At 40.4% G+C, this 24,585-nt stretch overlaps 2 protein-coding genes across 4 annotated transcripts in view; both read right to left on the bottom strand.

The window, feature by feature from the left end:
• Positions 1-742: 742 nt before the first annotated feature.
• LOC123688562 lies at positions 743-8,534 on the bottom strand. The gene is made up of 8 exons (XM_045627145.1): positions 3,655-8,534; positions 3,439-3,603; positions 2,971-3,045; positions 2,869-2,910; positions 2,606-2,806; positions 1,824-2,476; positions 904-1,357; positions 743-855 (listed from the first exon to the last, which is right to left on the bottom strand). Exons 1-8 carry the CDS (start codon positions 8,390-8,392, stop codon positions 851-853), a joined length of 6,333 nt encoding a protein of 2,110 aa, XP_045483101.1. The 5' UTR covers positions 8,393-8,534; the 3' UTR covers positions 743-850.
• Positions 8,535-16,497: 7,963 nt separating this feature from the next.
• Positions 16,498-24,585, bottom strand: part of LOC123688563 (fatty acid 2-hydroxylase) — a 46,067-nt gene continuing 37,979 nt past the window's right edge. For all 3 annotated transcript variants that reach the window (XM_045627148.1, XM_045627146.1, XM_045627147.1), the window contains 5 exons: positions 23,494-23,719; positions 21,118-21,281; positions 17,709-17,841; positions 17,374-17,493; positions 16,498-16,783 (listed from right to left, as the gene is read on the bottom strand). In XM_045627148.1, coding sequence (XP_045483104.1) covers positions 16,698-16,783; positions 17,374-17,493; positions 17,709-17,841; positions 21,118-21,281; positions 23,494-23,719 — 729 coding nt within the window. In that variant the 3' untranslated portion in view covers positions 16,498-16,697. The remainder of the gene's footprint in view (positions 16,784-17,373; positions 17,494-17,708; positions 17,842-21,117; positions 21,282-23,493; positions 23,720-24,585) is intronic.

Here is a 24,585-nt window from a genome sequence, read left to right as displayed (position 1 = left end):
GTAGGAAATTATTTAACTTATCTGCACAATTATTAAATTAAACTATTTTTCTTATAAAGAACAATAACATTTCCATAAAATTGAAACGAGAGTTCCTGATTTGATCTGTATGATCATTGAGTATAGTGTGTGTTAAGTCTATTAATTTCTATATCTATCTACATAGTTTTTTCCGCATTTTACATTTCAATCGCTTTCTTCTCTACTATCTCAAATTTCTATGTATGACAATATCTATCTAGCTAACAAGTTTTTATGTCTTTATCTACACTAATATAGAAACTAATATATTCTTCACTTGTTTTTTTTGTCTCATTTGAAACACATAAGTCTTGTATCTCTAGAGCTCTCTGAAAACTTATGCTTTAGTTCTAAAACATCCCACTTTCATTGCTATCGCGATGGTGAAGCATTTGATTGAATATTTTAGCAGGTATTCTTTTTACGAAAAATCAATAAACACCTCGTTTTAATTTTTTTCTATTTTACCCAATTCATCAATTTGATGCCCCAGGCGACCTTGAGTGTTAAAAGAACAGAAGGACCTCAAAAAAGACGCTCCTAAAAGTTCTAACTCGGAGTTGAAACAAAGTTCTTTCTTCAGAAAAGGATTCGCATGGAGTTGACTTTAACCAATCGTAAACACTCACCTCCCACCTCGAAGTACTTCCCCCGCAACTCTCCTACCTCGTTCGCCCCTCCCGCCGTCAAAGGTTTGGCCCTGAAATGCGTCAGCTTCTTCTTCATCTCCTCCAGCAGCGACGGCTTCTCCAGTGACTCCAGAAGGTGCTTGGTCTTCTCCCTGGACTCCGGATCAACCGCCTCTCCGGGTTCTTCCGAAAAAACCGGGTTAAACTATGAGAATTATGAGCGGCACGTGTCAAAAATCATCATATACTTTACCTAGACGCTCGGGCTCCCCCAGGGCGGTATCTATGTCCCCCTCCGGGTTCTCCTCGGTGAACGGCGACTTCAGACCTTCCTCGCCCAACCTGGCCAGTTCGGCTTCTTCGACGGACTCGGGTCGTTCCAGTACCGAGTACGGATCTCTGATCTTCCCTAGCACGTTTTGCTCCCTGAAGAAGTCGGCGGCCAGTTCAGACAGAGGTGGACGCCTCGCCTCCTCGTTCGGATCGTAGGGCCTGTTTATGTGGTAAAGAATATCCGAGGACCCTCCAAGGCGTTCGTTGAAGGGTATGGACATGGAGCGATGGTCGTAGGGTTCCGTGATCATTCTGTCGCCCTCTATGATCCTGGTGGTACGTTCGCCCGTCCTCTCCAAGATTGTGACGTCCAGGTGGGGTGCTTCGGACAGGGCTTGCAGGATGTTTTCTTTATCGCCTTTCCAGAAGTCAATCTGTGGTGATTGGAGTTTGAAATTTAAGAGGAGGGAACTAAAGCTTTTTCATATAAGAAGTTAATTTGAGGAAAGTGAACTTGAGGGTTTACCAAAAAGTGGTTTCAATAATGGAACTGGTGGAAAAATTTGAGCAATTCAGACAAATAGTTTGCGTCGCTTAAGATCAACTGAGAATATGACGATGCTGCAGCCGTAGTGTTGACTGAGGTTAGTCTAAGTCATACAAGCAGTCGAAAAGATCTCACAGAAGTCAAGGAGAACCGGGATAGAAAACATGATAAATATATTTGTGCTTCGACCAAAATTTCGTCATCTGCAGAAACTCAACCCTACTTATCCAAATGAATATTCCATGGACAGACTGTGATTACTGTTTACTATAAACTGAAAGTAATCCATGTCCTCTACTAGGGACTAACATTAAATCCAAAAAATTGGTCGAAAAGGGAAAACTATTACATACCACCGTCAACGGAGATACTGTCTCTTCCTCTGCCAGAGAAGGAAGTTCACCAAACTTCTCTCCCTCCACAGAAGGCTTAGACTGCCTGAACGTCGCAGTCTCCAGCGATAGGGAATCGATCAGACCCGGCCTTCCGTTCTGGTCCTTCAAGTCTTCGATCACCTTCTCCACCGATTTGAACTCCTGTCGAACGCCCCCAGTCGGGTAGGACTCAAACGGCCTGAATGTCACCAGCTCCACGTTCTCCTCCGTCCTTCCTCGTCGGATCTCCACCAGCTCGGGAGCCGGAGGAGCCCCCGAAGATCGTACGGCGATCTCAGTGACCTTGAAGGTCACCGTCTCGAAGTCCTCGACCTCGCCGAGCGGAGGCTTGAAGGTCACCTTGGTGGTCTCTTCGACCTCCTCCTGGGGACCCAGTTCGGTCTTAGCCGGAAGGAAGACTTCGTAGTCCTTGGAGATGGCCTCCTTGTCCTCCTCGTCGTCGTAGTACTCTGTGGAGGATTCTACGGCTCCTGGAGGTGCCATGGGAGGGGGAGGCTCGAAGGTGAAGGCCTTCTCCGTTTCGCTGATGATTTCGAAGGGTTCTACGGACTCCGTGGGCTCTGTCATCACGACGTAGAAGGTTGTTTTCTTTTCCTCGGCCACTGTGGTACCTTCGGAGAAACGCAAAGGATTATTCATGGGAAATTTATCTACCTACTTCTTGATATTTGGAACCGACAACAACTCTACCGAAAGTTTTCATCATTGTCACAAAAAGCGTTAAAAAGTCCAATACCAACCCCTAAGAGATTTCGTAACCTCTTCTTTGGGAGGTTCGTTGAACACTTCCCAGTCATCCGGAGTAGTTCCTATCGGCTTGAAACTATAGATAGTCGTCCTCTTCTGCGTGGGTGGCTTGGTCTTAGGACGAAAAGTCACCACCTCATCTTCGTTTAGCACTCGGAAATCCCACAGGTTGTCATCATCCTCGCTTTCCCTAACTGTGAAAGACAATCAAAAGCGAACATTACGATAACCTGCCTCAGGCATCGTTTTTAATTACCTGGAGTATGAAAGGTCCTTTCTTGCGCTACCTTAATAGGACCTGAAACAGAACGTTTACCGTATAAAATCTTTTCGCCCAAGAATAACTCACTTCAGTTACCACGTAGAGAAGGTTCGGTGTGAGCTTCAGGATGTTTGTCGGGATGAATCTCTTCGATTAGCTCCAATCTTTCACCTTGAACATTTCTTCAGTTAAGAACCATTCTATGGTTAACTTGAGAAGTAATGAAAGGATATTCACTAGATCTAGACATCATGTAAAGTAGAATAACTATAGAATCACCGACAACCATTTCTAATGAATTTCAATACTACCCCAAGTAGAACTGTGTTGCTTGGAAACAACAAGAGTCTACAGGACGAGTGGCGAATTCTCTAGAAACTCAGTTCTGTTAATAAATAAAGAAGACTTATGAGAAATATGGCGTTCGATTGCCACATATACAAATCTGAAAACAAAAAACTTTACAGGTCAATAGGAATTAACTTGAAAAAAATTAAAAAAAAATGTCAAAAGAATACTTTACAAAAGTTTCAGCTAAGTAACAAGTATACTGTATCCACTTACCAACGGTGGTAGACTTAGTAGGTCGTGGAGTTTGTTTAGAGGGAAATCCTTCGGTGGTTGTTGTCGTCGTCTTCGGATGATGTATCTTCTTATCCACGTGGTCCCAGAAGGGTCTCTTATGCCCCGTCGTGAACACGTCCAGGTTCAGAAGGCGTTCAGAAGTCCCTTCGGAAGATAAGGTGAAGAATTCAAACGGATAAACGATGGTATTTTTACCTTTATCGGGCGAGAGAGGTAAATTGAACCAGTCCTCGCTGGTTTTGGATTCCCCATGAACCGAAGGGGTCGGGAACAGGAGGTATTCCTCGTAATCGTCTGAAGGAGGGAAAGGTGGAACAGGCACCTCTGGAATGGAGATATCGGTTATGTTGGTATCAAGATCGATCGGTTTCGATGGTGCCTCCAGTTGATCTTCGGAACCAGGCACCTCCTTCAATCCTAGTCCTTGATCCGGAGTACCCGACAAATCGTCCTTTGGCAATGTTCGTGGGGAAGGCCATTGGAAGGCCTCCCATATATCTGTGGTGGTCTTAACATCGGTGCCCTCCAGGACGTAGGTCCTGCTCGTCAATTCTTGTAGGTCGACTTTATGCTCTATTATTTTCGTGGTGTGCCTGGGTTCTTTCACGAGATCTGAACCTTTCGTGGTTGTATCGATCGGTTCTAGCTCGGGTATAGTGGTGGTAGTTTCTAAATCTTCAGCCTTGCTTCCACCAACGAGGCCTGAAATGTTCAATATTTCCAAATGCCCTGTTTCAGGGAATGGTAAGTGGAGAGTATCCCACAGGGCGGTCTCCATGATTGCAGGTCCTTTCGTTGTGCCTCCTCCTTCGAGGTACTCCTTATGTTCGGGCCAGTTGAATTTCTGCAGGATGTCCGTATCCTCCTCGTTCGTTTTATTGGTTTCTACGGGGGTACCGTCCGGGGATAGATTGAAATGAAGAGTTTTTTCATCGTTCAAGGGTAACTCGTCCCAAAGGATAGTTACGGAATTGGGGAAATTTTCCGTTACCTTCGTTGTGTACTCCTTGTGATCCGGCCATTTGAACTTGTTCCAGATATCAACGTCTTCCGTTGTACCCCTACCAAGCCTCGATTCAGGGATAATCTTCGTATGGGCCGACTCATGGAAGGGCAAATGTAGCTCGTCCCAAAGACCTGTTTCCAAGACGTGGGGCCCAGAGGTTTCTTTGGCGAAGGAAGAAGTGGTTCCTTCAGCTTCTTCCTTGATCTTCTTCAGGGATAATTCTAACTTCTCGCTTTCGTCTAAAGGGACTTCGTTTGTAGCACCCGGAATTGCAACTTTATGTTTTGACGGTACATCTATAAATCCAGAATTATCTTTGGAAGAATGAAAGTTAAACTTCTCCCATTCTTCGGTTTTGCTGGTATCTCCGCCTTCTTTGAACTTGGATTGCACGTTGAATTTTTCCAAGAGGTTTTTGTTCGATTCGATGCTCTGGTAACTGGACGTTGCTCCTTTCAACGAAATTCTTTCTTTTTCGTAATTCCTGTGTTCTGGCCAATTGAACTCCTTCCAGATTTGTCTATCTTCTGAATTTTCTATTGAAGATTTAGCGAAATGTGCCGAGTCACTATCGAAATCCAAGTCGATTTCAGTGGTAGTCAGAGCGCCACCTATGCCTGAAGTATATTTCCGATGCTCTGGCCAGTTGAATTCTTTCCAGATCTGTCTATCGTCTGAAGTTTCTTCTTTGATGCCTTTTTCTGTTACTATGAATTTTTCATCTATGCTTTTGGTATATTTCCGGTGTTCAGGCCATTTGAATTCCTCTAAGATTTGCCTATCTCCTGAATTGTCTTTGGATAGTTCTTCGAACTCTTCCGAGTTATCCTCAGAAACTACTTCGATCTTTTCTTCAGTGGTTGCCAAATCTCCACCCACACTTTTCGTATATTTCCGATGCTCTGGCCATTTGAACTCCTTCCAGATTTGTCTGTCATCCGAATTTTCTCCAGACAGTTCTCTGATATCACTCTCGGTGATACCACTCTCGGTGATACCACTCAAGCTCTCGGTATATTCTCTGTGCTCTGGCCATTTGAATTCCTTCCAGATCTGCCTATCTTCTGACCCCACGATTTCTTTCTCTGTGGTTGTCAATACTTCACCTACGCTCTTGGTATATATCCGATGCTCTGGCCAATTGAACTCTTTCCAAATCTGCCTGTCTTCTGAATCCCCCTCGGAGATACCTTCAAGTTTCTTCTCGCTCGACTCTAACGAGTCATACTTCCGGTGCTCTGGCCAGTTGAATTCATTCAAGATTTGCCTGTCTGCTTCATCTCTCTGTATCCTCCTGGGAAGACTGAGCACATCATCGTGTTTAGGTTCTCCCCCTTCCACCAAACGATCTTCTGAATTGTCTTTGGATAGTTCTTCAAAATCTGAGTTTTCTCTGGAACCCTCGATATTTATCTCAGTTGGTGTAAATACTCCACCTACGCTTTTGGTAAATATTCGGTGCGTTGGCCATTTCATTTCATTCCAGATCCGTCTGTCTTCTGAATTCCACTCGGAGAGACCTTCGAGTTCCTTCTCTACTGATGAATCATACTTGCGATGTTCTGGCCTTGAGGATTCCTTCGAGATTCGGCTGTCTGCTTCATGTCTCTGTACCCTCCCAGAGAGACTTGGGACATCAGCGTGTGAAGGTTCTTTCCTTTTCACCAAAAGATCTTCTGGATTGTCTTTGGATAGTTCTTCAAAATCTTCTGAGTTTTCTCTGGGACCCTCGATATATTTCTCAGTGGGTGTAAATACTTCACCTATGCTTTTGGTAAATATTCGGTGCGTTGGCCATTTCATTTCGTTCCAGATCCGTCTGTCTTCTGAATTCCACTCGGAGAGACCTTCGAGTTCCTTCTCTACTGATGAATCATACTTGCGATGTTCTGGCCTTGAGGATTCCTTCGAGATTCGGCTGTCTGCTTCATGTCTCTGTACCCTCCCGAGGAGACTGGGGACATCAGCGTGTGAAGGTTCTTTCCTTTTCACCAGAAGATCTTCTGAATTGTCTTTGGATAGTTCTTCAAAATCTTCTGAGTTTTCTCTGGGACCCTCGATATATTTCTCAGTGGGTGTAAATACGTCACCTACGCTTTTGGTAAATATTCGGTGCGTTGGCCATTGCATTTCGTTCCAGATCCGTCTGTCCTCTGAATTCCACTCGGAGATACCTTCTTTTTCCTTCTCAGCTAACTCTGAGTCATACTTGCGGTGCTCTGGCCGTGCGAATTTCTTCCAGATTTGCCTGTCTGCTTCATCTCTCTGTACCCTACTGGGGAGAGTGGGGACATCAGTGTCTGCAAGTTCTTTGCTTTCCACCAGAAGATCTTCTGAATTGTCTTTGGATGGTTCTTCAAAATCTTCTGAGTTGTCTCTGGAATCCTCGATATCTTTCTCAGTGGGTGTAAATACGTCAACTACGCTTTTGGTAAATATTCGGTGCGTTGGCCATTTCATTTCGTTCCAGATCCGTCTGTCCTCTGAATTCCACTCGGAGAGACCTTCGAGTTCCTTCTTAGTTGACTCTGATGAGCCATACTCGCGATGTTCCGGCCATGCAGATTCCTTCGAGATTCGCCTTTCTGCTCCATTTCTCTGTTCCCTCCTGGGTGAACTGAGAACATCAGCGTTCGCAGGTTCTTCCCTTTTTACAAAACGATCAATGTATTGCTGTTGCTCATCAGTATCGTAGGGTATGACTATGTCCACATAATATTCGGTGTCGTTCTGTTTACACTCTTCGCTTATTTTTAAAGGTTTCGTCGTAACCCCGTGACATCGAACGGTAGCTGAATGAGTATGGTGGACTGCGGGAGCGGTTTCAACGATGTCATCGACATTCCCCTCTTCTTCTACTTCCTCTCCCGGCTTCATGGTTTCAATTTCGCTAGGGTACATAACCTGATCTGATAACTTCGCAAGTTTTTGCTTGACTTCATCGTGACTCAGTTTGTGAACGTAAATTGGTTGCTGGTTGCTTTCAACCTCTACTGTCTCCTTACACGTCGTGAACATCGCGGTGGCGGCCTCGGCAAGTTCGACCTCGCGAGATACTTCCACGAAGTTTCTATCAGTTTCAAGCGACTCCGGTATGTAAGGAGTATGCACAGGCGCAGTCGCTATCAGGTCGTCCAAGGTGGTAACAACCGGATAGGCTTTTTCGGTTATCTGGGAGATTTCGGTCAAGAGGTAGGAAGGCACAGTTGATTCAGTGGAGGGCGGTAGCGTAGTATCCAAACATTCCTCTATACTCAGAACATCTGAAAACTCTTCCTCGACATTGAGAATACGAGGAGTGAAATGTAGTTCTTCAGTTGTCATCAGCTCAGGAATCGACGTTATGAGCTCATCGATTGGCCCCTCTATCGTATTGCTAGATGGCGTATCCACTTGGTATTTCGTATCCACCATATGCTCGAGGGCGTTAGAGATCTCCATGACTTCCATGTCGTCCAAGGAAGATGCTACCTTCTCCGCACGCTTCTGTAAAAACACTGGATCTCCAGAGTATTCGTAATAATTGGTTAGATCTTGCAAGCTTTCTTTCGTATCAATAAAAGATCTCTTCTTTCTTGAGTCTAACACCGTTATATTGTCATTGTATAGCAGCAACTTCGATATTTTATCTTTTCTGAGCGGATTCAACAAGCCATATCTGATGTGTTCATCTTCCGTGGTGATAGATCTTTCCTGTATATTGGGGTCTCCATAACCTTCATTACTATTTCGATCGTGATTATAAAAAACTGTTGATTCTTCCAAATGTTCCATTCCGTCAAAATCCTTGGTGTGTTGTCCTCTCGTTTCTTGTGCGTCTTCAGCTTCCCTCTGGTCATCCTCCGAACTGAAAACAGATGCAATACGACTTAAAACTGGTAATTTTGATAATTGGGCTCTAAAAAAGGTTGAACATTGGGTATCCATTCAACCCAATTGCCTGCGTAGTCTTTCCACCTCCTCTTCTTTTTGTTGGAAACGCTTTCTTCTACTGAATTTAGTTGATCGCTGCCCAATCCGTCTGAGAGCATTTGGTCTACAGGGGACGATGCTTCCTTCACGTCGATGTTTCTGGAGTACCTCTTGAAACCGTCACCCGTTCTTCTTCTGTACGTTCTTTTCCTGAACTTTTTCAGTCCCGTCGTTTCGGCAGCTTTCTGGTGCACCTCCATCGAGGCGAGCTTCCTCCCAGTGTTAGAGGCCGGTCTCACGCTCCTCCTCTTCACCGCTTCGTGTATCTCGTAGCCCGTTTCCTTGATGCCCTGCAGGATGTTCTGCACCTGGTTCACCAGTCTGAGGTCCCTGAGGAGCCTATTCAAGGTTTCCGTGACGGCCTCGTCGTTCTCGTCCCTGTACGGCGTCTGGATGTATTCGGAAAGTGCAGAAGGTACCGTCGACGTCGTCGCAGAGGGTTCCGTTGACTTGGTGATCACTATGGTGACTGGTTCGCCCAGCTTTTGCGTTGTGGTTATCGGCGCTCTATGCTCTCCGCCTTTTACTTCGTTACATTCCATTTCCATTTGTTCCTGGGGAAATTCAGAGTTGGATTAGATGAGGAAAATTTCGTGGAATAGGACTGAATGCAAGGAAAAAGAAAATTTGATTCTTGATCAGTTGTTGATAATGCTGATTAAAAAGTAAAATAACTTATTTCCGCTTTATATATTTATTTTCACAACAATTGTTTCGTCATGATAACATGACTTCGTCAGGTGAGCATGGTAACTAACTACATATTTGGGATACAGTTCTTTAAATAGTTGAAAAAATATGGTGTGAAATATAATAAAATCATGGAAATTCTTGGGTTTCAAAACAGGTTGAGTAAGGGAGATTTATTTAGGTCCGTTTGGTCGTTGAGGAGAATCTGTTTTTTATGGTACCTATTTATCTCCATTGCTTCAGGGAAGTTCAATTATAGGGTCTTATTTTCTACGTGCAAAATTTCGAAATTGTTGTCGAAATCATGCCCGGTCTCTAACAGATGTTCTGCATATGTTGAATTACAAGCTCCGCTAACGTATGCTTTCTGATATTCTCCTATCCTAGTCCCAAATGATCTTCCTGTTTGACCAATGTATACATATGGGCAAGTACCACAATTCAACTTATAGACTCCAGACTTTCTATCTTTAGCGACTTTATCTTTATTGTTTTTTATTAAATTTCCTAATAAGTTTCTAGTTTTAAATGAAATATGGCAATTAATGTTAATTAATGTTGATAATGCCTTGGCACAAATTTCAAATATGTTAGAAGGCAAGCATAGTATCCTCAAGCTAATCGAACTTGCGAACTCGGTAGAAGAATAGATACATCTTCAAGTCAACACTACCAACATGTTTGAAACGCAAGGTCTTCAACCAAAGTGTGTAACCAGTTCTAACCTATGGAGCAGAAACATTAACATTAACGAAAAGAGCTGTGAACAAAATAAGAACCACACAGTACGCCATGGAGAGATCGATGTTGGAACTATCATTGGGGGACAAGGTAGCGAACAAGGAAAAACACAGAAAAATAGAGCAAGCAGACGCAGTAGAGAGAATAGCTAAACCACAAGTAGAACTGCAGACAAATGTTGCCAAAATGAGAGTTGATAGATGGACTAGAAGAATTCTCGATTGGAGATCACTACAGGATGCAAGCCGAAATATAGGCCACCCTTCAACTAGATGGCATGGTGATTTGAGGCGTATTCATTCAACCTAGATGCAAGTTGCACGAGATAGAGAGCTATGGAAGTACTCAAGGACGCGTATGTCCTGCAGATAACTTTAAATGTTGTATGATGATGAAGTACCCTACATAGAAACAGCCAAGTCAGATGTTTCTGGAAGAGTAGGTTTTTTCGTATAACGCCAAGTAAATATTTATTTGGAAAGAGACGTTTTGAGGTTTGTAATTCTTGGATTTAGGACTATCCCCTCAATTGGCGTAACGTCCCTCTAAAATCTTGAATGGCAACGTCTTAATTAGAGGTCACTTGAGAGTTATTGACATTCAAGACTTTTGATGATGTTGTCCTTTCAAGGAAATGAATGAATTTGCAATCACAAAATACCAATTCCAAATACATATTGATGTGCATCGGTGGTTTCCGCTTATCACATGATTTAGAAATATCTGGCTCTCAAGTGAACCAGTTGGAATACTCTGTGCATGATTTTGTTTCATTATTTTCAAGTATAAACATTTGGTATCGTTCGATAGAAAAGTAATTTTCGTTGAAAAATCAGAAAATTCAAGGAGGAAACGAAATATTTCAGTAAGAACAGATCTGTTTTAGTTGAAATTCCACGTGTATATAAAGAATAACAATAGAATCATGGCAAGACTATCGAAAAGATCTGGCATGAAGTCTGTGGTCTCCAAGGGCGCAATACTATCCTATGCGGTACCTGATCAGGTTTTGTGGTGAATAGGACCTCCGTGACGTCCTCCACCTCTTCGCAGACCGCCACCGGCGACGTGATCTCCTTCCTCGTGACCTTCACCAGTTCCGTCGTCTCCGTCCCGACGTCCCGCGTCTTCAAGGGCGTCGTCGCCGCCGTCGTCGTCACATCCTTCCAACCCTCCGTCGACGCCTTCTCACCCCCCTTCATCAGGTCCCTCCGCTTCCTGCAGCACCTCTGTCTGAGCTTGCGCTTCTTCTTGTTCTTCTTCGGAGCCTTGGGGGTGATGTCGAACACCCCTTTCCGCTTCTCGTCGATGGCGAAGCTCTGCTTCGCGGAAGAAGTGGAATCGCTGACGATGCCTCGCATCTCGTCCTCGAATTCGGCGATGCTCTTCGTCTTAGAGCTCTTGGTGAGGTCGGTCTGGTTGACGATGATCTCATCTGGAAGGATTTCGATAGTTCAGGATAAGTCTAGGAAAAGTTTATCAGTATGGGATAACAAACGTCCTCAATAGTTGTGGATAATCGAATTCCGAAAGTAAACGTAAATAAAACACACATCGAATTTTTACTTCAATATAGCGCTTGGACCTTGCCTTTAAGTGTGGAAACAACATCATTCAAATGTCTTTCGGATTATCTCTTCCAGGACTTGGTTCTTGGGAGGTAATTTTCGATGATTTGCCGGCACATCAAGGGAAATATCTCAAATAACTTGACGGATGGTGGTTTTCAGATTGTCAATAGTCTGAAGATTATCAGCATGAATACAACAAAAAAAATCCAAAGGCCTATTTTATCATTTGCTGAAACCACATATCTTCCTATTCTATATTATTGATTTTGGGCGAAAAAAAAATCGGTAATCATTTGGCTATAGCGATGAGAATTGACAGTTTGAGTGACACCTTCTTCCAAAGAAGTACGAACCAATCAATCCACCAGACCAAATTGCACACCATATAGTGATTTTTATAGTTACATTAGGATTTTCGCTGCCCCATTGGTGACAATTCGATTTTTAAATCTAAATTTAAGTGAGATAGAATGCATTAAGGGTGAAGGCCGAATTACTCGACAGAAGTTCAAAATTTCGGGCTTTTCATCCGACCTGACGCTTCACTTACAACTCCACTCATCATCTCCAGAGGTTTCTAGGTTGTAGATTGCAACTCGATGCTGTATTTCTACAATATGATTCATATTGGAGTAAACTAGCAAGCTGGATCGTGCCAAAAAGTTCTTTCCAATCCGTTTAAAAGACCAACCAAATAAAACAGGGGCAACTTTGGTTTTATATAATTTTAGTATTAACCAGATGGTTTCAAATTTGGTTTTGCGCGTCTTTTGGATAAAGCCAAAGCTAAGAAAACAAAGGGAATACCCCAGCTGGGGAAAGGAAAAAAATGTTCAAGGCCTTCAAAATTCAAAGGAGTAAAGAAAAATAATTCAAGGTGAAAATAAGACCCTTACCACTTGTTGGTATGTGACAAGGGAGGCAAGGACAGGGAGGTGGGCAGGGTGGCGGACAGGGCTCATCGTCTGATCGACAGGGTGGCGGTTCGCAAGGTTCTTCCGGTGGACAACAATCCTCGCAAATCTCCACAGGTGGCTGCGTCAGATTGTCATCGGTCTCTTCCAGTTCTTGGGATTCTGGGGACTTGGGGTCTTCGAGGAATCCTCCACCTTCAACTATTGCTGTGGCTACAGCGCCTGCGCTGTCAAGTATGGAATCTGCATCGACATGAAGAATGGTTAGTTGAGTTGTCACCTCCAGATTTCAATTAAAACGCAAACGGCTATGTTCACGGTGTCAGTTAAATGTAGTAATTATATGTTGTTGAAAATAATAGGCAACAGAGAATTGACTACACTGCTCATTCTTAATAGAGAAATGAAAGGTTAGGTTCATAATCTTCTCCGTGGTAAAATCAAATTGATCAGTGGTACCTAACTATATGAATCTTTCGGTTAATCTGAATTGTAAACAAATTGAAGTGATATTACTTAAATGCTGACATAATAGTATCTAAACTAACAACCTTATACATCGTTAAACGACCAAACGTTGGAATTTCCATTATTCAGCAATTAATAAACTTTTGACATCTCATCGGGATATAAAACATTGAACATACCGGTGGCTGATGTAATAGGCTCGATCTCTTCAGTGATCAGAGGCTCGGTAAAGACGCAAGTGTGCTCTGTGACTTCTTCCACATCAGACGACTCGATCACGTCGGGACCTTCGAGGAGTTTCTCGTTGTGGATCATCTCCCTGTTCTCCTTCTCCAGGTACTCCTCGTCCTTCTTGACCTGTTCATCGGCGGGTGACACCGTGGGAGTGGATCCGACGCTCAAAGCTTCCACCACTTCCTGAGGACGAGGAGACATAGAAACAATGGCGAAGAAGAAAGTAACGGTGGAAGAAAAAATTCTCTTTCCCATTAAATATCGTGAAGTGAAGTAGCTAGAAGAGTGTAACACCATTCGACTAACTTCTTGTTCGATATTAGAAATAATCAATATTGATTTTTTATCCAAATAAATCTATATTTTTATTTTGTTGACCGAGAAGAGAGGCCAAAAAAAGAGAGCCAAATTCTAAAAGAATACCTTGTCCAGATTCAAATCCTTCGTCATCTCTTTCTCTAACTCGGACTGCTTCTTCTCTATTTCCAACTGCGCCTCTTCGGCCGCAATGTCTGCCTCAGTCAAGGTGCTCTTCTTTGTCTGCAAACTTCTCTTGTACTTGGTGGTACCTTTACTGTTCGACGTGTAATAGTAGTACTTATTTTGGTTCTCCGAGTTCTCGTCGCTATTCTCAACGTTCTTCACGTCCCTGCCGCATTTCGCCACATGGGGCCCGTACTTCTTCGGGTACAACAGAATGCCCGGTATAACTTCGCCGCAGGTGGGGCAACAGGGCATGCAGCAGCTCCTGGTGTCCCTGTGGTGTACCTCGTCCTCCGTCAACACCTTCCTGAAGTCGATGAAGTTGAAGGCGTTGTCCAGACACTGTTTAATGTTCTCGATCACGTTCCTCTTGTAGGGAAAGGTCTGGTCTGCGCAAGGGATGCAACATATGGTGGGAAATGGTTTCTTCGGCCTGGGCTGTGGCAAGCATATGCATGGTACTTCTTGTGGACAGGTTGGTATACAGGGCGGTGGACAGGGTGGTGGACAGGGTTCTATGTTTGGTATGGGAAACACGAGGCCAAAAGTGTTGTTCACCACCAAGACGATGGTCATATGGTGGATGCAGATATCTGGTGAAATGAATGAGGTTTTAAGAGATAGGAGGGAAAACCTGTTAACAGAAAAGTCTTCAAGGTAAACATTGCGAAAAAATAAATCTTCTTGAATCTACATTAACTTGCGAATTACAGAAACACAAGAGATTGTTTCCCTAAAATTAGGTGGCGAAGCTTCTTTGAAGCAGCATAAACAATGCTTACTTGGTTTCTCCTCCTTAGGACACGGTGGTAGACAAGGTGGAGGACATGGTGCTGGACACGGTGGTGGACAGGGAGGTGGACACGGTGGTGGACAAGGCGGTGGACAAGGCGGTGGACATGGCGGTTTACAGGGTGGCGGACATGGCGGCTTACACTCCGGAACACTGACACTCTGGAAGGACAACTGACCCAGTTCCGGACATCCAGGAAGGCAAGGACAGGGTCCTTTGGCTGTCGGCGAGAAGACGATTGGAAGGAAGGTGAGGTTGTTGCTGCACTGGAACTCCTTCTTCACCGCTCGTATCATGTTCATGAGTTCCTTCTGAGTATCGCCCATCTGATCGCAGTGATCGCTCTGTCTGTTGACTATGAACGAGTAGGCCGTATTTGGGAAAATATTGTCGACATCACGTCTCTTCCGGTCGAAGGCTGATGATGGTTGCTCCTGCAGCCATCGGACTTCGTACAGTCCGGTCTTGTCGTCGTCCGGGGAGCCTTGGAGATACACCGGGGATGGTGGTCTCATCAGGAGTTGCGGCACTATAGGAACTGCTGTAGATTAAAGAGGAGAAGGGGAATCAATACTTACACGTTCTGCATGGCCTTTATGTCTTAAGGTATCAGAAAAAAATAATCATCAATGCCAGAAGTGTTTATTTAGTGTTTATTGCACTTTATTTTCATGTCGAGTGCAATTTTTATTTGTGAGACAAAGAATGAATTGTGAATCACATCTAAAACACCCTGTTTCTATCTAAATTCATTGGTAGAACTTAAGTTTCTCATGAGATTATCACCTAATCCAGTTCAGAATCAGTTAAATAGTCGATAAGACTTTGTAGAAAAACCTTGTAAAAAAATCCCCTAACTGAGAGAACTCTTACCTGATGCCGGTTGCATATATCCTCCATGATGTCGTTCATTCAACAGACACATTGGAGTGTTCCTCCTATATGGCGAGATATATTTCGCTCCACTCCTATCATCACCCTCCTTTTCCCCCAATCTCATCAGATCCCACTTTCCAAGACACTTTGTACAGGTTTTACACTTCTTATTCGTCATCTTGTTCTTAATCTTTTTGAAGAGATCCGAAATACCCTCTCCAAATTCCTCTAAATTCTCCTCGTTTTCGGTCATCTTATCTGTGACTTCTTTCACATCATCCCACCTTTTCTTCTCCTCTTTTGGCTCGTCTGTGGAGGGAGGTGAAGGCATCTCCGATGTTGCCATGCTTGTGGCTGTGGCTGCTGCAGTGTCTCTTTTTTCGATTCTGACAGTTGCATCTGTCGAAACTGTTGCAACTGGTGCTTCTGTCCTTTGGCTGATTATCCTATAGAATGTAGTTGTAGGAGCTTCGGAAGATATGCTTCTTTCCCTGAGCACAGGGTTGTCTGTTGATATCTGTGAATTTTTTGGCTCTTGTTTTTGATTGTTGTCCTTTTGTGTCCAGTCTATAACGTCGTCGAAATCCCTCACTGAGTTCAATCGATGGATCTTTGTGAAGTAAGGCTTGGCTTCCGTAGGTGGCAGAATATTCTGACTGAGAATCATGAGAGCAAGGAAACTGAAAAGCAGAATTTGATGGATTGACCCTTCCCTAGGTAACTGTCTTAAAACTCACCAATTTATATACATCGAGTTTCTAAAATAACAACTAATCCTATAACTGAGTTCCACATAATAGAGAACTACAATGGAGGCTGATTGAAAATTGGAAAATTCTGTAAAATTATGAAGATTTGTAGTTCTGACATTCACTGACAGACGGAACTCGTTTTGACATTGTTTGAGAGAAAGTGAAATGTAATATTTTATCGAAATGAGTTGAGATGAGCTCATGCACTTCCTACTAGGGATAGTGTTTACTGATGCTTTAAAGTGGTTAGAAATGAACGTACCAACTTTATCAAAAGAGTTTGGACACTATTCACAATATAATAATACACATTTTTGAACAAGGATATTTAGGATAATGGTTTTGTGGTCAAGTTGTTTCTATTTAGTAAATTCATTTGACTTCTTGTTTCTATAATTTTGAGTACCTACTTATGCAAATTCATGTGTCAATTATCAAACGAGAAAATTCTTGGAAAATTGTAGGTTATAGAGGATTTTTTTCGCATTAAATTCTACAAAAAAGGAAATATTTCTCAAGGTTTCAATGAAACTACTGATATAATGGTATCGTTTATTATATCATTATAAATATAAATCTCTATAATTTGTAGAGAAACATTCAGGTTTAACAAAAATAATGAAAGCATCAACAACATAATTTATATTCTGTTTAGAAGATTTGAGTACGTCAAAATGTACGTTGTAAACAAAGACACATTGAGAATCACACCGTGAGACATTATTGTGATTGTGCTTTTCACCATTTGATTCCAAATTGTAGCTTCCTCAAGGTTATTGTTGTTCCGAAAATTTTATCCCATAGCACACTGCTGATTCCATAGCCTGAAAGAAACAAAAATCAATTATTTCTGAGGATTCAGAGTGCAAGATTCAAAGATCCAATAATAGTACATGTACATGAATCTTTATTCTTAAGAGCATCATGCAGGCCTGAGTGCTCTCAACTACAAGTGCTTTGAAGGTGTATCATAAACTATTTTTGAGTAGAGCTGCGTTATAACCTCAATAACAATATTGTAAATGAATTTTAGATCACGTAATGTTGCTTCAACTTTTTGATGACAAGTTAATTTGATAGTTCATATGGCTCCTTTCAAAATCGTTGCTAATGAAGAAGAATTCTTATCCAAAATTATTGAGTTAACCAGTGATTTTGGAGAATATGAAAAGCTGATGCTATGTATTGGGCAAAACATGCTCATAATGAAGATATGGACTTGTTTCTGTGCACATAGCAGTTTATAGAACAAAGATTATGATGAGAAATATGTTTTTCTACAGAAAATAATTAAAATAATTCTTGGGTTCAGATATAGAGCCATTAAATTCTTGTAGCTCAAGAATCCAATTGATGGTGTGGTGTAACACTCCATGTTTATTGACTCCTCCTTCTACAAATCCCAGGTACCCACCATTTTCGTGATGTTCGAAGTGGTGATGATTGTGGTATCTCTTCAGATGATATAAGTAGCTGTTCTCTCTCGGTGCACCATAATGCAAGTAGAAGTGAATCATATCATAAATCAGATAACCTGCAAATAAGTTTACCCATTAGAATTTTCAATCGACAGAACCATAGATAACAGTTTTGTGGCGGCTTCTCATAAAGCTCCACATAGCAACAATAAACACAGCACTCGGTGGCCTAGAGGTTAAGACTGTAGACTCACTCACCGAGATGCGACAAGGTGCTATGTGAAATCCTACAGTTTTTTCATATTTTTTAGTTATTGTAAGTGGTACCAACCTGATAAACCCCCGGCTAGTATTATAAGTCTCTCTTCTGCAGGCAAAACAACATAGATTGAGAGATATAATGCATAGGCTATCAATGCTGCTGGCAACGGCGGAAACACTAATCTTCTGGGATCGAAGGGCACCTGCAACATTTCAAGCATGAACAGAGGAAATTGCAGATATAATAAAAGTTCCATATGAACGAGCAATATTGATTTCAGAAAGGTAGACTATGGTCGTTTCTTCTCTCATAGTTTTCATTCTGGAATATGAAAATTGGGTATGATTTGATATCAGAGTGTTCGCTATATACAAGGTGTTCGCTGACTAGCTCCCTTTTCCAAAAAATCATAGTAGCAACATGCTGAAAATCATTTGCCAAAAAAAATCAAGTAATTTGTTGAAGAGGTTCCACTTTGATTAGCCCACTATATGGACAACTGTCAATTAAAAGTTTTCATCATTTGACAAATTTAAACTACAATACCATTCACCAAAAAAGGAACGATACACGCTTCAACAATGCAGTGAAATTGTTGAAATTCACTACAAAAATAGTGAAAATTTTGAAGTTACAGTTCGCAAAACTAAACTACTTTTGGGTGGTCGGGAAGTACCTTCTAGGCCAGGAATGGTGGCAGTGAAGGAAAAATTTGAGCTGTTGTTATCATTTGATGAACAACTAAGAGTATTGTTGCTGTGGTCCGTAATATTGACGGAAATTGGTCATTTAAAATTTCATGGAAAAGATATACAGTGTCCGTAAAGTATGGAACAAATTCATTTTTAGCAAAACAGACCATTTTAATAAATAATCCAGGAACACGTCGATTTTTTATTTTAATTTACCGTATTTTAAAATAATAATCTAATATACAGGGTGAATTAATTTCGAGTAATGACGTCACCGTCATTTTTGTTTAAAGGGAACACCCTCATTTTGTCTCAATATTTCGATTACTCTAGCTGAGCTGATTCCAAAAATGTATCACATGTTGATTTCAATTGGTACAGGGTGGACAAGAATAATAAATTAAATCTAAGCAATAATTAAAACATTCACGAATACCAAAAATATTGTACTACTAAACTGTCAATGAACACCAATAAATTACTTAACAAATAATGACATTTCACAAAAAACTGGACGACTATGTTTTTTTCAATTGATAAGAAATATTTTTTTTCATATTCTGTCTGCTAGACCACAAGCACCAAACATGTTTAGAAACAGCCCATTTTTATTTATCGAAAAATGTAACAAACTACAGGGTGTTACATTCAAACCAATTGCCGCTAGACAATAAGTATTTTTGATAATATTCTTAATTTAAGTAATAAAGAATGTTACGCGTTACTTCATGAGTACACACAAAACTATTGTATTTTTGTCCACCCTGTACCAATTGGAATCAACATGTGATACATTTCTGGAATCAGCTCAGCTAGAGTAGGTAATCGAAAAATTGAGACAAAATGGGGGTGTTCCATTTAAAAAAATCGACGGTGACGTCATTACTCGAAAGTAGTTCACCCTGAATATTAGATTATTATTTTAAAATACGGTTAGTTAAAATCAAAAATCGATGTGTTTCAGGATTATTTCTTAGAATGGTCTGTTTAGCAAAAAAAAAATTTTTCCATACTTTACGGACACAGTGTAGAGCTGCAACTTCAGACAAGGCATCGTTAATAGTTCACCTTCCTCTTCACAATAAAATAAACATCCATTGACTCTTGAATTATTTCGTTTTTTTTTAAGATCAAAATTAAACTTCTCATTGGATAGCCCTTCATTGAATGTACTTTACGACTCAGAAAGTGATAAAGACTTGAGTAAAAATTACAGACTTTCAATAAATCCTCGCATTGACTAGTTTTTATACTCTGGAAATTTTTTTTGAGGTCGCCAAAGAGTTTATTATCCAAATTGATAAACTCGACGCTAAGTTACAACATTTACGAATATCGAGGTCACCTGAAAAACGACGGTGTATACCTAATTCAATATATGTCGAATTCCAGATAAAAATATCTCACTATTCCACCAATAAAATCCTATCGAGTAAACAAAAACGAATTATATACAAGCACATAAAAAATAATCGGTAGGAGTATAAAATGCATCAGTCTGACATTGAGCACGGTGTAAATAGAATAGTAAGATTGTTATCTGCTGACGCAATGACGACCACTCAATGTGTCTGAAAATTAATTTCATTATATCGGTAGTCATCCAGTTCGAAGTTCATCTGTTTAATTGACTTGGCAAACGTACGAGAAGACTCGTGCTCAATGGGAATACTAGATGCCTACTCTCGGAAAAATAATGAGGCTGGAGGTTTTAAAAATAAGCTAGCGATGATTATCGATTTAATGGGTGTTTTTTTTCGGGGTATATAATTTTAAGTTGGCATTACTGTTCAAGATGGCAACCGATTTGACAGCTGTCAAGTGATTTATTCTCAGTTTGGTTTGGCAATTCATCATGAATAGACTCACGCCTGAACAACGCTTGCAAATAGTGCATTTTATTTCGAAAATAATGGTTCTTTTGGAAGACAACAATCGCCGTGTTATTGCCGATATACGGCCACAAATGTTGGAAAAAGTCATCGAAAATTGGACGTCCAGATTGGACTACATCCGAGCCAGCCATGGTGTTCATATGCCAGAAATCATATTTGAAATGTAATGCAACAAGATTATCTTGCGGATAAATAAAATTCATGTCAATCGAATGATCCATCGTTGTTTTATTGCAATTTAAAGTTCTATAGCTCTAAAAAAAACACTCTTTATATGTTGAGTTTTCTGAAGCGATGTTTGTCTTGTGAGGAAGGAATTATTACTAGTATTAGGCTATTCAATAGACTTATCAATATCTCTCAAATTATTCAGCGATGTTTATTGAGAGGTGGGAAAGGATTTACCAATCAGAGGTTTCATTCTGATATTAACAAAAAGAGTATTTTTCAAGAAGATTCAATGAATGCTTATTCCATTGTAACAAGGAAGGTATGCCTTCGATTTTTATACATCACTAGCTTGTCCCAAATTTCCAAGCTCAAATTTTTCCAGTTTCACTATTGCTGGCCGAGAAGGTGCTTTAAAATGACCAAAGAGCTCTTTTGTTTTGCGAACTGTGAATGCAAAATTTTCACCATTTTTGTAGTAAATTTTAACAATTTCATTACATTTTTGAAAGGTGTATTGTTTCGTTTTTAGTAATGGCGTAGTTTTACTTGTCAAATGTCGAATTGACAGCTTCAAAACTGATTGACAGCTGCCCAGATAGCGGGCTATTTAAAATGAAACTTTTTTTCGGAAAATCCTGTATATATAAATTTTATTGAATATACTTTTCAGCCAGAGACATATACGCAATTTAAAAAAAATTGAATTGTTTTGGTACTCACTTTATGATGTAAACCATGTATGGCAAAATGGATGTAAATAAGTATCTTGGACTTTCCTGAGATTTTCATATGAAATATCCACCTATGTAAACTATATTCTAATAATGTCCATAGAATAACACCCCAAATGAAACGTATTAATAATGGCACTGTTGGTGATTCATCTAAAAACATAGAAGGTCAAAAATTGCTCCAATATCTCAAATAAAATGAATAAATCAGCTATTTATTCGAAGAGATTCTAATTATTCAATAATTGAAAAGGTTTTTGAGAAGTGCAGCAGTAAAATTACAATGTTTAATTTTGTCTTCCAAATCAGCAATCTTGAGATGTTTTGAAAACCCTCTGATTTTCCTGCTACACCCTGTACAAAACCTTCCGGAAGAAAAGGATTATTTTCATAACAAAATATTTCAAGGGAGCCTGTACTGAAGTACAAAAGCATACTTTTTTCAACCACGTCATCATATCTGTCGATTAAGAAGCTGAGATCACTTTTGAAATTAAATAAAGATACATAAGTATTCTATGAGTTTTCCAATTTTCTCTTCAAAGATTCAGCAAAAAGCTTTCCAAAAGAATGACGGTTTGCTCTGTAGAAATGAAAGAAGTCAAGGAAGATTGACGAAGTTGTGAAATAAATCTGTCAAAAAATTCGATAAAACCTGAGAAAAGCATGCTCAAATTTCGAGAATTGCAACAACTTCGAATCATTTGATTCGAAGGTCATGGCTCTGAATCCTGCCCTGCACAAATAGCAATCTCAATTCTGAATGTATCAATCAAGTTCAAGAACACTTGCAGCCTTTCTTTATGGTGATGGTAAGACTGTATTATTAGATTATTTTTATTGGAAGCTAGTCTTGATCCATTGACGATGATTGCTCTAGTGTTTTTTAATGAGTTATTTAACTCGAAATGTTAGGTATAGCTTGTGATGGAGAATGCACCTTCAGACGATAATGATAAATTTTTCATGGAATATTTTCAGTTGTTGCAGCGTGTATATTTCCATGATTGAATCAGTCAACAACTGAGCACGACTGACAAAAACTGTCAAAAAATAATAAATATATCCATTATAAATTCCTTGTGAAAAACCCATCATTTCGATATGAAAACCTAATTTTAAATTGTCCGAAGTTTTTCCAAAAGTATTTCCTAATATTTGTTTCGTTTTCGTGGCTGTTTTAAATAACGGGTGTTTTTTTCGAGGTATATAACTTTAAGTTGGAATTACTGTTCAAGATGGCGACCGATTTGACAGCTGTCAAGTGATTTGTTCTCAGTTTGGTATGGCAATTCATCATGAATAGACGCACGTCTGAACAACGCTTGCAAATAGTGCAATTATATTTCGAAAATAATGGTTCTGTGCGGAATACGTATCGCGCACTACGTCCATTTTATTTTGTTTAGCGATAAAGCGCACTTCTGGTTGAATTGCTACGTCAACAAACAAAACTGCCGCATTTGGAGTGAAGCTAATCCTCAATTGTATGTCGAAACACCGCTACAAAACTGACTGTTTGGTGCGCTTTATGGGCTGGTGGAATCATTGGTCCGTACTTCTTCAAAAACGATGATGGCCAGAACGTTACAGTTAATGGTGATTGGTATAGAGCCATGATTACTAACTTTTTCAATCCTGAATTGAAAAACTATGATGTTCAGGAGCTGTGGTTCCAACAAGACGGCGCAACATGTAACACAGCTCGTGCCACAATCGATTTATTGAAAGACACGTTTGGTGACCGCCTAATTTCACGTTTTGGACCTGTGAATTGGCCTCCAAGATCTTGTGATTTAACACCACTAGACTACTTTCTCTAGGGCTATGTGAACTCATTGCATATATGCGGATAAGCCACAAACCCTTGACCATTTGGAAGACAACATTTGCCGTATTATTGCCGATATATGGCCACAAATGTTGGAAAAAATCATCGAAAATTGGACGTCCAGATTGGACTACATCCGAGCCAGCCGTGGCGATCATATGCCAGAAATCATATTTAAAATGTAATGCCACAAGATTATCTTGGGGATAAATAAAATTCATGTCAATCGAATAATCCATCGTTGTTTTATTGCAATTTAAAGTTCTATAGCTCCAAAAAAACACCCTTTTCTTCCACCTTAACATTTTTAAAAGTGTTTCAAAAACTGGAAAACTACATTCAATTGTAATATTTGACCAAGGAAGACATAGATCATCAAAGAAAATGAGCAGCTTTTCTCTATATGGAATCTTTAAGCTTTCTCGAAATCCTTTCATTTCACAGTTAGAACCAAACCCGAACTTTAACACAATTAAATAGGTATATTTTGCGAACAGAAGCTATAACAACAATAATTTGCCATATTGAAGTTACCTTTGGTGGTTTCGACGTAAGTGTTGAATCCCATATAAATGAAATATGTAATAATAGGTATCCATACTATAGGAACTACGTACCACGGGGTAATAGTTAAGCTTTCTAGAATGGGATTTTCGAACAGTCGCAATTTTCTATCTACTGGCAACACCACCCATTCACTGTAGCTGCTTCCAAGTGCAGCGACCTGGCTCAACATTGGTTTATCCCAGTCTACTAAATTCTGAAAAATAAAATTGCTTCAATCCAACAATTGGAGAAAACCTCAGATTTTCGAGTAAGTATGACAACATTGCTAGATATACCTACAGGAGTATTAATATACGGCAGCATTGCTAGGTGTATTAGTGTGTTTGCTTACAACTTAGTTACCTTGAAGATTCTTTTATTTTGATGGAAATGTAACATATGTGTCAGAGATAATTCTCAAGAGCATCTCCATCTTGTAGTTCCAAATAGTATATTGAATATCAAGAACTGTAAATCAGCATATTGTACCGATCAAATTTTGTTTGAAATGTTTCTGTAGAGTCGCAGTTGATTCATAAAGAAACTGAAAAAGTAAGTTGAGACTGCGCTAAGAGAAAATACACAGAGGATCTGGCACTGAAGTTCTCGGGACTGACACCAGATGCTCACTATCAATAGACAGCTGCCCAAGTGTCTTTCAAAGAGAGACACCTGCAGTCGAAAGATTAGTAGAAATGAACCTAGTAAGAATCTATCAGAAATGTGATATAGCGACACCTTTTGAGAGTTAGGCAGCAATCAAAGCATTGACCTCACATATCATTCGATTTTGGTATTAAAGTGCCGAAGTAAACCCAACGAAGTAGGCAAGAAGAACAAGGTCTGTTTAGTCTAGGTTCCAGATCACTCAGGAATTTAAGGAAATTAAGAGGCTAACTCACTTGCCAGAAAAAGAGCACAAACTCCTTTCATTGGCCCAGAACCTTTCTGTAGTATAGGTAAATGTACCTGTAAGAAAGAGTTTCAGGAGAAGGAAAAAGCCGGAAGAGAAACAGTCTGGAACAATCTTCTTGGGTTGGACCATTCCAAAAAGTTGAATGAGTCTAGCAGAAAACGACG

Source organism: Harmonia axyridis, chromosome 1, assembly GCF_914767665.1.
Source record: "Harmonia axyridis chromosome 1, icHarAxyr1.1, whole genome shotgun sequence".
Classification (NCBI taxonomy): Eukaryota; Metazoa; Arthropoda; class Insecta; order Coleoptera; family Coccinellidae; genus Harmonia; species Harmonia axyridis.
The sequence above is the reverse complement of the archived record's forward strand: the minus strand, read 5'-3'. Positions and strand labels throughout refer to the sequence as shown.

What these genes read in the sequence shown, in the direction of transcription:
- LOC123688562 (XM_045627145.1), bottom strand. Translation starts at nt 8,392, where the DNA reads ATGGATACCCAATGTTCAACCTTTTTTAGAGCCCAATTATCAAAATTA. An exon ending in TACTAAGTCTACCACCGTTG is followed by an intron (nt 3,046 to 3,438) that starts GTAAGTGGATAC and finishes GAAATGTTCAAG; the next exon opens with GTGAAAGATTGGAGCTAATC. An exon ending in CACCGAACCTTCTCTACGTG is followed by an intron (nt 2,911 to 2,970) that starts GTAACTGAAGTG and finishes GTTCTGTTTCAG; the next exon opens with GTCCTATTAAGGTAGCGCAA.